Consider the following 14,133-nt stretch of genomic DNA (forward strand, 5'->3'; position numbering starts at 1 on the left):
ATGGATCCAACGCTAGTGGAAGCTCCTCAGCATTGCTTGTCCCCTGATTAATCTGGGAGTTCCTGGCGAATCTTGAAACATTTCTAATACCTCTATAGGTACTATCCGTATATATCCTGAAAGGAATTCCAGCTCTATGATCTATATCATTTAAAATTCGTATTACTCCCAACTTGACTTAAAATATGATAGGATAATAAGACATGAAATTCAACTAGCTAAAACAATTTGTTTCGATTAATTATCATTGCTCATCGTTAAGTAATCAACGAAGAACTGAGTTGACCCAGATGTATAAATATTACTTTAAACTTTAGCTTGAATTAGTCTATTTTGATTTGGGAAATACATACTGATTCTGCACTTGTCTTAATCGTAAATTGATGCAAGTGCAACAGAAAAGTTGCAGTAAATGAAGATTGTATTATGTGTATCTAACAATACACTATCTGTTCTATGCATACAAGGGCGCTTTTAAAAACATCTTATACGCCAATACAGAAATTGTGCATGTTACGGTACTCAAAGAGCAACTAATGTTTATATAACATGGGCGAACATATGTTATATATATAGCAAAGGAAACAGGAGATACTGTTTTAAGGAAGCTGTGAGTTGGATTTGAATTTTTACTGTATATATTTTAAAGGATTATGAAAAGACCAAATTATGTTCTTAAATTTCATTTAAATACTAAAGCAAACAATCTATTATTACACCATTGAAAAATAATAAGTAAATAAAATATTTTAAGGGAAACCATCATCATCTTCCTCTGCCATTTCTTTGGCAAGCTCCAAGTCTTGTTGCTCCCTTTCTCTTCTTTCTTCAGCACTTTCTAATTCCTTTCCATAAGCTTTAGGTGGATATCTAAGGAAAATAACAATTAAAAAATGATATTTAAATCATAATATTACAAAACTATGATACCTCATTGCCTTAACACTCTGGTTATGTAAATCAAGACAGAATGATATTCTTTGATGGAAAGCCATCTGAGGTTCTTTAGTACAGTAAATATCTGTACTTTCTTTACTCCTCATATATCCTAAAATGAAACTAATTATTTTAGAAGTTAATTAAAAAAAAATTTCCTACCTCCTTGAGGATCCAAAGTTGCCTCAATAACACCATCCCTAATGGCTTTAGCTACAATAAACTCAGCATCTTCAGCTGAATCTAAGCCTAGCTTTTTTGCAATATCTTGTGGGGAAATTCTTGAGTATGATAAACCAATACTTCTAATCGCAGTTTTAATAACATTATGACGAAGACGAAGTATTAATGTATAGGTATGATCTTGCCGGAACTGTGGGCCAAAATTTTCCAGTACCTCACTGAATCTTTGTAAATTACCCATACGAACAGCCTGTGTTAGTTGGAAATAAGAACCCAAAGAGTGACGCATAGATGATTGTCTAAATAAAAATTAATTAGTGAACATTACATTAAAATTCTGTCTAATTAAACTTACCTAAAAACTTGTCTTTCAGGGATATCTCCCAAAAGCAATTCAACAACTACTAATAGTTTCTGAACAGTTTGTCTAAATCCAACCGCAGTATTCTGGGGTGCTTTCCTTAGAGCTTGGACTAAATGTTTGTGGGCTACACTGTACTCTAACCTAAAAAATGACAATCATTATTCCAACTTTTTTCCTCTTCTATCCAATAATGATATACCTTGCAGCTTTAATCCTTCCTAGATAGTATAAAAATCTAGCCCATTCATTATTGCTTGCTGTTTCAGGAAATACACATTTTGAAACCAATTTGTCAGCTTGATCATAAAGAGAATAATGAAGATAATTCCTTAATAAACAATTAATCAACACCGCTTGGCCCTCAAAATCATTTCTTAATGTAGCAGTGCGCAGTCTTGCATGAAGAAATCCTCTTATGGAATCTAACCTAAAAAGATAAAACTGTATATTTATGACGTATATATTTATAATTTTGTTATACCTGTTCGTAAGTTCAGCTACCCTAGAGTGATAAAAGTAACATTTTGCAGCAATATGATCAATAGTTCGACGATTTTGACTGGTTATTTTATTCATTAAAGCTTGAGAGCATCTTGACGACTCTTCTAATCTATTGGTGTCAATAAGACGTACCAGAATCAATAGATTTATGTAAGCATCCACTTCTGGTACTGGACTCTTTGTAGCAGATCTGGTTCTTGTTTGTGCATCAATCTCACCAGTGGCCTCTTCAACAAAAGCCAATAGTGCTTCCCTTTCTGATGGAGGATAAATTTGAGTAATCAGGCTTCGTAAAACCACACCATTTAGTTTTCTTCTAGTGTTCGGTAAACACCTAAAAGTTATTAAACTAATATGATATCAATTCTATCAATCGATCAGTAACTATACCTTAAAATTCGCATAGTAAATCGATTTTCTTTATTTGAAACGGCTTTTTCAATTTGCCTTGCATGTTCTCGGATTTCCTGTAAACTTTGCAAGTCTGTATCGCGTTTGCTATCACCTGCTTCAGGGCCAGGTGGGCTATCAGCGTTTTTCATTTCTACATCATTTTCGACAAGAACCATTTTAATTTTTGTACGTATTGCACTACAAAGATACAAAAATTGGGAAGAAAACAAATATCATACAAATATGCGCCAAACGTCAAATTTTTGTCCTGTAATGCTTCTAAAATTGACAGTAAAAAAATGACAAGTAATTAAATATTGACTAGCGTTGGGAACTATCGACGGAAAATGACTAAAAAATATGGTTTAATGTTTTGTTTGTAAAACAATTAGAAATAACATATTTTACAGAAATAACAATTAATAAAACAGCATTTAGGCACTTTATATTCAAAATTATTTATTAATGTAATAGGGTAAAATGAAATTTTTTAGACTTGGGAACTATCGACTGTTTAATAATTGACTACTTTTTACTATCGACTAATTCCACTACTTTCATTTATGAAATATAAAATATCCTTTATTTTAACTGTGACAAGTTCACTCCACTGTTCGCAGAATAACGAGTAATTTTATATTTATGACTTCTCAATTCTTATTCTATTTTTTATATTAATTTCTTCTATTTCTTGTGATATTTTTCCGAAAAATATCGATATTTGTATTTTCTATCGATTTTTTTGCCATCCCTAATTTAAATATATTACAGACTTCTGTAAAAATAATATATGACTGGCTTCATTAATATATTTTAACACAGATTTCCGCAATAATCTATTATAGATTTCTGTATCACTGATCCTTACATTACGGATTTCTATAAAACTGTGTCTTATATTACAGATTTCTATATCACTTTGCCCTATGTTACAGATTTCTCTATCGCCTTATCCTGCGTTACAGATTTCTATATCACTTGACCTTGCATTGCAAATTTCTGTAATTTATTTTAATAAATTTCTGGATGGTTTTCATAAGGTTGGTTTGTTAGTATAACATTATTGGCTGGGTTCAATCGTGTGGTACTTCATTACACTATGTGCCGAATTATGCTTGCGTTTAAATATATGATTTTACAACAGTATATATTTATTAATGTAGTACGATAAGGACATTTCAATTGACAAATAATAAATTACTTTTGAATGTATTTATCTTATCTTTTTCAATGTTCCAAGTCTCTGGAGGTTTATTTAATGATTCATTTTAAGTTTATTCAATTGAATGGTAAAATCTCTAAAAAAACTTATTTTACTAAAAATGCACGTTTTTTAACGTTATGTAAATGAATAAAAAGCGTCATAAATGTGTATTAATTTTATTTTATATATATAATAGGTAGAATTCATCTGATGGGGTACAAAAACACACAAACATAATATTTAAAAGCAAATATGATTGACGGTGCTTGGGTGAGTGATATTTGGAACTGCATTAGTTAACAATCTATTTCTAAACATCTAGATTACAGTTTGGTATTATTTCATGATCAAGTTCTAGCAGAGTTTCATACAACGTCTAAGCTTTGATTTTGGATAATATTTTAGGCGATGATTTGAAACAAAGAAAATACCACTGTTACTTAAAAATACAGACATATTTTTAGTTCAGCTGGATGTTCTTTTCATACTCGAGATATTCTACATTATATCAGTTTATACCTAACGACTCTAACTAAATCTAATTAAAAATTTATCACAGAAAAAATATATCTAATAAATATTTGTTATTTGTCAAAAATATTAAGTCTTTAGAAATATTACATAAGATATGATGTTTATATGGTTAGATAATTGTTTTATACCTTTTATTTAATTGAAATAGTATGGTATAATATTCATAAAAATTTCATCAATATACATTACTCTTTGGAGAGATCTCGTAAATCTCTGGTAACTTGAACAGTACTTGTTTAAAATCTTTAAAACAGCGAACATTATTGTGAAAATGGGGTTTTATAAAGCCGTTCGTTCGTCATATACAATGACTGCTTCATTATCTACCAGCGAATCGGTATCCTTATGAAGAAACTGACTTCTAGATTTACTTAATGCTATGATAGCTGCTTCGTCGTTTCTCATTCGATTTTTTCGTTTTTTACTGAAATTGACCTGAAAAGAAATAAAACAAAGTTAAACAACAAGTTATTTGAATTAGAATTTTTATTACTTACTTTTGCGTAGAGATCATTTAAATCATCTTCAGTGGATAAGGGTCGGGGTTTCGACCTAACCCAAGCGGGTAAACTCCGAGTTTTCAGCGTGGGTTCTTCCGAGCTTTGTAGTTCGTCGTCTTTATCTTTGGTACCAAATTCATCTAATACTATAAAAATATATATGTTAAGAAACCGGGCAAGGAATTTACTGATTTTGTGTCTTCACTCACTGCTGCTTGAGGCGTATTGAGGACTGTTAGGGCTAAATTCGGATATTTCCGGTAATGTCGATTTGGAAATCATTTCGCCGTTGATATTTACTGTTGAAGGGATGGGTTGGCTGACGGGTCTAGGTTTTCTTAAGGTTGACGATGTTGAAGCGTTTGGCTGGCTCTAATAACGAAAATATTTTAAAATACACCTACCGCTTATTAATTACAATATAGTTTTACGACCAATTGTCCAATTTAATATAGAGAAATTTGGTACCTCTTCCATTTGATTGTCTTAACTGATTGGTAATTTTTTTAAAATTTAATTTAATGATACTATGTTATCGAGCATTTTTTCTTTATATAACGATTGTTTTATTAATTTACAAGAAATAAACTATATTAAAGTACCCTTTAAAGCAATGACATATTAATACGTATAATTAAAGTAACATTGTATGTTACTGTTCAGTCTTTGAGTGGAAGAATGGTATATCTTCAGAATTATGAAAAATCAATAAAAATTATGCTAGATAATTACTAAGTGGGGTTTTTCTTAATTTTTCAATAGAAAATATATGGAGAAATTAAATAATCTAACGATAAAATAGTACAAAAATTTATCAAAATTTTCTTTATTTGAAAGTAAATAGTAATAATAAAATAGCTTGATTGTAAAACAATCTATTTAGTTCACCATGTTTCCTTCATGACTTCCCATAATGTGATTTGATTGTAGAAATTTGTTGGATAACCATCTTAATGCCCTCTCTCTGGGTTCATTGATTGGAATTTGTGTCTTTTATGTTTTTATGATTAGTATTTAGTTAGGATTAGACTTTATAATATTACAGGACTTGGTTCCCCCAACATGAACTAATGAATATTTAAGCTGACCATACTGACCATACTGATATGATAATATTATATTTACTTGTTCTTGTGACCACGGACAGAAATAAAGATACATCCTCTTAAAATGTTCAATCGAGACCATAGCAGTGCAACCAGCAAATGGTTGTATTTCTAAACAGGACGCCCTTTGGAGGATATGTGCAGCTGTTTCCTGGGGAACTTTGTTTGAAATGTAATACCAGAGGTGTGTGCACATTTCATTTAGACCTTTATATGTCGCCTTTACTTGATAAATATAAAAAATGCCTCACTATTGTGATTTCAGTTTTGGAATTGAAGACATAAACTTTCAACAGGCGCTAATTAAAAAAATCCTGGTATTTTCGATAACGGTGAATTCTGCATGATTTTAAAAGTTATTCCCCAAGCACCACTTCTATCAGTACAAAATTGTTATATTTTCTCTTCCAATTTTCATTCTACCGCCACTCCTTAAGGCTCAGATATCTATTTGAGGTCTGCCATACGATGTTATTCATATTTTATAGTTTGCATCAGATCTGACCATTTCTTCACAAACACTGGGTATATTGTTTTTATACCAAGGTGATGCGAATTATATCAAATTGGTGTGTTTTGCAGGAAAACTATTTGATATGTTTTCTTTCAAATGATAGACGCTACGCTACGAATGGTAGTTACAATACATGTACTTTATAGCCTTTGATATTAACCTTGGCATTTTTTAAATTGTTGACGTCTAATGTGTTTGCCTCAATAATTAACATTAAATGAATGACCTGCTCATTATTAGATTACATATACAATAATTTAATCACACATGTAAGGTTCTTTCACTAATCTGCTACTACTACTACTGCTAACTCCACAGCGATTTCTATATTGAATCGTCGAATTTGTACGATCTTATATAACACGTCAAATTAAAGGACCTGACACATAGATAGCGTTACTAGAATTAAATCCATCCATATGTTTTTTAGTTAGCCCTAAGCCTCAAAAGATCGTGTATAAATTTGACAGCTGTCGGATCAATAGTTAGTGAATTATAACATTTTGAGTGACGCAACTTTTGTTATTGTTAAAAACGGATAAAAAGGAATTTCGGATGTTGATAAAATATTTCTTTTAGAAGGGAAAAAATACAGTTGAAGCAAAAACTTGGCTTGATGCCAAGTTTCCAGACACCGCTCCAGGAAAATCAACCATCAAGGATTGGTATGCTAAGTTTAGACAAAAGAGGTTGTTACCGACGAAAACATTAAAAATCCATAAAATGATTTTGAATGACCGTAAATTAAACTGAATGAAATAGCAGACACTCTAAAGATATCAACTGAACGTGTACATCATATCATTCACGAATATTTGTTGTTCGAATAGTTGATAATTCGGAGAAGTGTTTGAAGATGATCAAGCATAATAAACCCGAGTTTTTGCGTCGATGTGTGACAATGGATGAAACATGGCTTCATCATTTCACTCCGAAGTCCAATCGACAGTCATCCAAGTGGACTGCACACGATGAACCCTCCTCAAAGCGTGGGAAAAAGCAATAGTCGACTGGCAAGGTTATGGTGTATGTATTTTGGGATGCGATGATTGACTACCTTGAAAAAGGAAGGACCATCAACAACGACTATTACATAGCGTTATTGGACCATTTGAAGGACGAAATCGTCGAAAAACGGCCGCATTTGAAGAAAAACAAAGTGCTGCTTCACCAAGACAATTCACCGTGTCAAAAATCCATGAATTGGGCTTCGAATTGTTTCCTCATCCACCGTATTCTCCAGATCTGGCCCCCAGCGACTATTTCTTGTTCTCAGATCTCAAAAGAAGCTGGGAAGAAATTTTCGAATTTCTCGAATGTCGTCTGAAGAAGTGATCGCCAAAACTGAGGTCTATTTTGAATAAAAAAAAACTAATTTTGCCAAAAAAATGTCTTTTACTATGGCAGACTTTTCAATTGACCTGTTACTGTTGTCTCGTCCAAATCTGTATTGATACAATTGATTCATTTTGGCTAAAAATATCACTTGGTCAATTGACGATGCATCAAAACCATATTCCGTATTGTTTTTACCATATCTGACGTAGATGTAGTTTCTAGACTTGGTTCACATGATCCATTTTTAAGACTTGATATGACCTGATATCTATTGAGATCAGTTATTCTTTAAAGACTGTTTATGATGAAAATATCACGATTGCGAGCATTTGGTGGTTCTTTCAACAGCAATTCAAATATATTTTCTAAGGAATCGATATTTACCTGTCCCGGGTTGCTGCTGCTGCGTGGAACCGGACAAACTCCTGGACACTGCGTGCACTGGGGACCACCGATGACCCTACTAGTATACCATGGATTAGGTTGTAGTGGACCACCACCCGCTATCAGTCTGTTACTATACCCCCAACCACATCTTAAAACATTAGTTATTTCAATAAAGCTGCGGGGCCAGAGACTCCGACTTACCTCTTTTGTTCGGCAAAGACGGCCGCTTGGCTCACTGGATAAGATGGCGGCGCATGAGTCCCTGGTATCTGAGTGGCGGTAGACGACATATTAGGGTCAATTTTCCGCAAACCTTGAAATAAAATTGGAACAGTTCTTATCATAACATTAACATAATTAAGTCAGCGAAATAAAGAAATATCATAATATATATAATAATGCCTTTAAAGGGAAAACAAACTCAAAAGCAACAGAAATTAATCTGTTAACTAGTATGAAAGTAGCATTTTTTAATTTTATAGTTATATCGTCGATTTCAATAAAAATTGTATAATAATTTCATATTCAGTAGTATTTGCGGTTTATATTACAAAGTAAATGAGACAGTAACCAAATAACTATAATATATGACATAATCGAAAGTATACCAAAAGAATTGGCTGATAAATTAATTGAACTAATTGATAATTATTGACATAAACAATCATTTGTAAGATGAGTAGCAAAATTACGTTATTTTTCTCTTATAACTTATAATATTTTTTTCTAACAAGTCAATTGAAAAGTCCCCGGCCTACCATAGTAAAACACCTTTTTTTGGCAAAATTAGTTTTTTTTTATTCAACATAATTCCCTTCAAGGGTGATACACTCATTATAGCGACCCTCCAACTTTTCGATAGCATTTTTGAATCTGAGAATACGGCGGATGGATGGATTTTTGCCATCGTTTTCACGGTGCATTATCTTGGTGAAGCAGCACTTTGTTTCTCCCCAAATGCAGTCGTTTTCGGTGATTTCGTCCTTAAAACGGTCCAATAACGCTATGTAATAGTCGCTGTTGATGGTCCTTCCTTTTTAATGTCAATGAAAATGATTCCATGCGCATCCCAAAATATAGACGCCATAATCTTGGACTTCGAGTGAATTGATGGAGCTACGTTCCATCCATTGTCACATAACGACGCAAAAACTCGGGTTTATTACGCTTCATCATCTTCAAACACTAATTCGAATCATCAACTCGTCGTTGTTTTTGGTCAAAAGTGAGCTCGCGCGGTACCCGGTTTGCACAGAGCTTTCTCATACCCAAATATTCGTGAATGCTATGATGTACATGTTTAGTTGATATCTTTAGAGTGTCTGCTCTTTCATTCAATTTCAATTTATGGTCATTCAAAATAATTTTGTGGATTTTTAAATGTTTTCGTCGGTAACAACCTCTTTTAGGCGTCCACTGCGTTCACCGTCTTCGATGCTCATTTCACTACGTCTAAATTTAGCATACCAATCCTTGATGGTTGATTTTCCTGGAAACTCGGCATCAAGCCAAGTTTTTGCTTCAACTGTATTTTTCCTTTCAAACGCAATATTTTATCAACACGCGAAATTCCTTTTTATCCATTTTTTCACAATAATAAAAGTTGCTCCACTCATCTATGTGTCAGGCCGGGGACTTTTCAATTGACATGTTAACTTATTTAAATAATACTGATATATCTTCTGGTATTTGCCATTTACCACCCACATCCATAGTTTAGTTTTTAACATAACGTTAGCAGAGAAGACGCTCTCAACTTGGCCTAAGATCCAAGAAATTGGTTTATCAGTTATTTATAAAGTCTATGTGGACTTATGAGATGTAAGTATGAAGTTGCCCTAAAAGATCAAACCGACGAGTTATCCAACGCTGCCAAAACAAACTCTCTCGATTAATTAACAAAACTTGTCGTTACGCAATTAACGAAGAATTACACCATGACCTCGAAATTAAATGGATCTACCAAATTATCCAAGATTTCGCCTTAAAACGCGAAGTAAGGTTGTTAAATCGTAGGAACATGAAGGCAATACTTCTACTGGACAGACAACGCACAGGAAATCAGAAAAATGAAGCGAACTAAACCACACGAACTTCTATAGTGTATAAATGTTACCCTTAAGTTTAGCTTAGGTAGTTTTAATTATAAACTCAGAAATTCCTATTGATGTAACACAACAAAAGTAATAAATTAATTTGTAAATTAAGATTGTACTAACCATATGTTGCATATAGTGTTGGACCTAATCGATATATTTCAATAATCGATATATTCGAAAATAATCTAATTATAATTCATTCATTTCACTAATCCAACTGCCAAAAAAGAAAAAGTAGCAGAAGAAGAAGAACTAACTATTAATATATTATAAATGACATATTTTGTAAAATATTTGATAATGTTATAAATTCGAACAACACTAGTTATATCTGGTTTTTAATAATAATATGGGTTTATTATTTTCACAGTTTATAGGTAACCGACGAAGTACTTCATGTTCTGAATACAAAAGAAATTTTGCCTGCTTTGGCACTTTCTTGGTCGGTTTCTGGACACAAACTCGCTTGGAATCCTGAAGTGCTGCGTTCGCGTCACCTCTTAGAGTGTTGTTTTTATTAATGGCTAGTCATAGACAAAAAATTAGAATTCTTTTTGTCGTATTCGAATATACTTTTATTTGCATTGTTAGCGATTTTAAATACCGTACACACAGATTTTTAAAAAACCTAACCTTTGATTTAAAATACTATTCACTGTATCTACTCAAAGAATTCTTCTTCTTAACTAAGAAGACCTTTTCAACAAAGAAGTAGATTTCTGCTAATCGATATCTTGTAAAGGGCAATATCTTATACATTTAATTATGTATTAATTGTATTTAAAACATACTTTTGGATTTATAAACATTACACTATTGACCAGGCACATAGAATAACAGATGTAATTGAAAAATCTTATGAAGGTATAATTTTAGTTTAGCTAGTTATGTTTAGTTATATTCTTAGACGTAGCACCAGCCTTTCGATAAAGTGTGGCATGGCGGATTGTTCATAAGCGATAGAAAGTGTTGCCGAAACAACACACTGAACTATCAAAATCTTACATTACAGCCAGCATGTTTAGAGTCAAACAAGAGGAAGTCTAATCTACAATAAAATAAACTAAAACAGGTGTACTATGAGGGAGTGTATTAGGGCCATTTCTATACCTATTCTGATGATACTGCGATTCTTGCTATTGGAAACAATAGTGAAGAAGCTACACGAAAATTAGAATAGGCAAGTGACAATATACATAATTGGAACCAAACCAAGAAAATAAAAATATATTTAGTAATTAATTCAATTCGAATTCAATTTTCATGGCCAGTTGTCATCGGTGAGGACCACTTTTCGACTAGTAACGGCCCCACTAATAAATGAAATGGCAAGGGTCAGATCAGATTATGGTCACGTACGTTTGGTGATTGAAAATTGGCGCAAAAGAAAATACGATTTCGGATGGACGGAAATTAAAAATTAAGGGGAACTTCCTAAATGGATGTGAGCTCTCGAGAGTCGATCGTCGCTCCTTCGAGTGGTTCAGTTAATATCGACAATTTAATTGAGAATATGCGGCCCAGTAATGTTGAAAGATTCACTTCAGGGATGCGAAGTGTAAATAATGTAGAAAAATAAACGATTGTAATGTGTTTATTATCTTTCCTCAAAAAATTAAAGTAATTTAATTTTTCCGTAAGATAAAGAAGGGAAAGCCTCCCAGAGGATCATTCCCCAGGCTTAGTGGCAATGGGAGTAAAAAACACATTGAAATAGACCATGACATGAATTTTAGCCTTTAAACCTTTTTACAAAGAAACTAATCATTACATTAACAGGAGTTATGAAACAGTACTAGCATAATAAGTGGACTATGGAAATATTATCAGACAATTTAATAGGGAACTCGGGAAAAAAGTTGTGATCACTACTTGACGAATTTAATTGGTTACTTCAAATTCCCATTAAAGGTACCTGTAAAGGACATATATTATTGTGTAGGCATTTGATTAGTTTTTTAAACAAGCAGAACTATTGTAATATAGACGGAATTATTCATTAAAAGGTGACATGCAAATCAAGAAAAATAAGGAGTGTAGATGTGGTAGACCTCAAAAATTTTATAAGCGATGCTGGATGATTTACTATCATTCATTGAGGTGATATTGTCAAAGCGAAAAATGAAAAAAAGCATAAGGCCGGTTCTATGCCAGCAGACACCAAACACTAGCTACTAGTACATTATTAGTAACTCCAAAAAGTGTCGCCACGAGCAGGGTCCAGGAGGTTGTTTAAGGCTCATTACCACATGTGCTGAAAAGTCCCGAGCCTCACACATGGATGGCGCTAGTTTTATTACAATCACTGCTTTTTCAGTTAGTACTAGCCTGTTAAATTTTCATGATATTTTCATACTCATACGTTTGTGTGTTATTGTGCTAACAGTGAAAACAATGACTCAAACACAATTTCGTGTTTTAATTTTAAACTGTTTTTTTGATGGAAAAAATGCCGTTCAAGGGAAACAATGGCTTGAAAAGTGTTATAAGGACTCCGCTCCAGAAACAAAAATAAAACGTTGGTTTGATAACTTCAAACTTGACTTGTGGTCGTAGAGACACCGATGATGTAGAATATATCAAAAGAACGGGTGTTTTATATTGCATGAGCATTTGACCTTTGAGAAAGTTCTGTTCAAAGTGGGTCTAGTGTTTGCTCACTGTTGATCAAAAACAAGAACGTGTTGATGATTCTGAGCAGCATTTGGACATGGTAAAACGTAACAAACCGGAATTTTTGGGGTGATATGTGACAATGGATTAAGCATGGGTTACTTCACTCTAGAATCAAAATGATCGTCATCTGAGAATACGTTGATGAATAAAGCTAATTTTGAAAAAAAAACGCATTTTCTTTGTTACGCCCGAGACTTTTCAGCCCATGTGTTATGTTAAATATATATGATATGTACTGCCAAAGGGAAAACAAGAAAATAGCGATCTAAACCAGTCATACGTGTCAAATACATGTGTTGCTTATTTCAACAATATGAATCATCGGTTTTAGCAGCAATATTAAAACAGTGAAATATTAAATCTAATTAAGGACTAATTATATTTATTTTTATGGGTCAGAAGGCTACTGAATTATTGGTGGAAATTTACAATAGAGTATGCTCTATAATAATCATAGGGGGTTTACTCTGTGTAAAAGTACACACCCCAGAAACAGATATACGAATACGAATTCAAAATCTAGACAAAGCGGAAGTTGTTGAAAACCAACCCTGTTTATAATATTAATGAAGAGAATAATAAAGTAATCTGTAATAGACAAAATAGGACTACATATAAAAATACGGAAAAAATAAGAATCTTATAAGAGCTTTTACAAATGATGTAGTAACAACAAATGCTGGGACCAGACCAGCTACAGAAAATATTAAATGCACGTAATATGAAATTAAGAGAATATGGAATGATAATGAATAAGAGCAAAACGTCATAAAAATATTCTTGTCATATTCTTGGGAGAGCTAAAAGAAATAAATATTGAAATTGAGGATGTACAAATAGAACATTTAAATATCTGGTCATAGAAACAGAAAATGATGAGGATAAGGAGTGAATGCCAGAATTGGAACTTATACTTAGCTATTGCTATAAATTCATTGGCAAAAAAGAATTATTAAGCTAAGTAAAAATAGAAGTGCACAAAGCAATATATAAACCGACCTAGAAGTGTGGTTTTTTGTATTAGAGAAATACTAAAATTCACTTAACAGGTATCTGATTTGAAGCATAGATGGCATCATTGTTGACGGATCCATATGGTTTCTGGATAGATCTAACCTTCAAACGATACCTATCCAAATGAAGTCATAGAATAGTGTTAGTGCTAACCGAATTATACAATTATTGTACATGTAACATAACCAGTCAGCACAACAACATTAACATGTCAAAATCATCTGAAAAAAATACAAAAATATCGTCAATGGACAGCAGCTGATGAAAGCTATTCAAAACGACCAAAAACAAATTTAACAACTACTTAATATTAAAAAAAAAGGCAACTTCTAGATACTTAGTTGTTATTAATTATGTTGATGAATAAAGTCGCACTTCTAACAT

General features: G+C 32.6%; 2 protein-coding genes across 6 annotated transcripts in view; both read right to left on the reverse strand.

Annotated features, from left to right (window-relative positions):
* Window positions 1–667: 667 nt before the first annotated feature.
* On the reverse strand, window positions 668–2,664 carry Rpn3 (Regulatory particle non-ATPase 3). The gene is made up of 7 exons (XM_076415214.1): window positions 2,375–2,664; window positions 1,965–2,318; window positions 1,683–1,910; window positions 1,475–1,624; window positions 1,099–1,418; window positions 931–1,048; window positions 668–870 (listed from the first exon to the last, which is right to left on the reverse strand). The coding sequence occupies exons 1-7, from the start codon at window positions 2,551–2,553 to the stop codon at window positions 750–752; spliced, it is 1,470 nt and encodes a 489-aa protein (XP_076271329.1). The 5' UTR covers window positions 2,554–2,664; the 3' UTR covers window positions 668–749.
* Window positions 2,665–3,741: 1,077 nt separating this feature from the next.
* Window positions 3,742–14,133, reverse strand: part of LOC143202716 (uncharacterized) — a 124,420-nt gene continuing 114,028 nt past the window's right edge. For 2 of the 5 annotated variants that reach the window (XM_076414442.1, XM_076414439.1), the window contains exons 3-7: window positions 8,162–8,273; window positions 7,958–8,090; window positions 4,825–4,987; window positions 4,613–4,761; window positions 3,742–4,550 (exon numbers count right to left, since the gene is read on the reverse strand). In XM_076414442.1, the coding sequence (XP_076270557.1) occupies window positions 4,395–4,550; window positions 4,613–4,761; window positions 4,825–4,987; window positions 7,958–8,090; window positions 8,162–8,273 (713 nt within the window). In that variant the 3' untranslated portion in view covers window positions 3,742–4,394. Of the gene's footprint in view, window positions 4,551–4,612; window positions 4,762–4,824; window positions 4,988–7,957; window positions 8,109–8,161; window positions 8,274–14,133 lie in introns of all 5 variants that reach the window. The other 3 variants (XM_076414441.1, XM_076414438.1, XM_076414440.1) reach the window with 2 other exon arrangements.

The sequence above is a fragment of the Rhynchophorus ferrugineus genome, unplaced genomic scaffold (genome assembly GCF_030347505.1).
Source record: "Rhynchophorus ferrugineus isolate W39M unplaced genomic scaffold, kcgeb_rfMv2 rfM9, whole genome shotgun sequence".
NCBI lineage: Eukaryota > Metazoa > Arthropoda > Insecta > Coleoptera > Curculionidae > Rhynchophorus > Rhynchophorus ferrugineus.

Coding starts and splice junctions, on each gene's coding strand:
- Rpn3 (XM_076415214.1), bottom strand. CDS start 2,553: ATGGTTCTTGTCGAAAATGATGTAGAAATGAAAAACGCTGATAGCCCA. Junction 1,911..1,964: donor GTAGCTGAACTTACGAACAG/GTATAACAAAAT, acceptor TTATCTTTTTAG/GTTAGATTCCATAAGAGGAT. Junction 1,419..1,474: donor CCTGAAAGACAAGTTTTTAG/GTAAGTTTAATT, acceptor ATTTTTATTTAG/ACAATCATCTATGCGTCACT.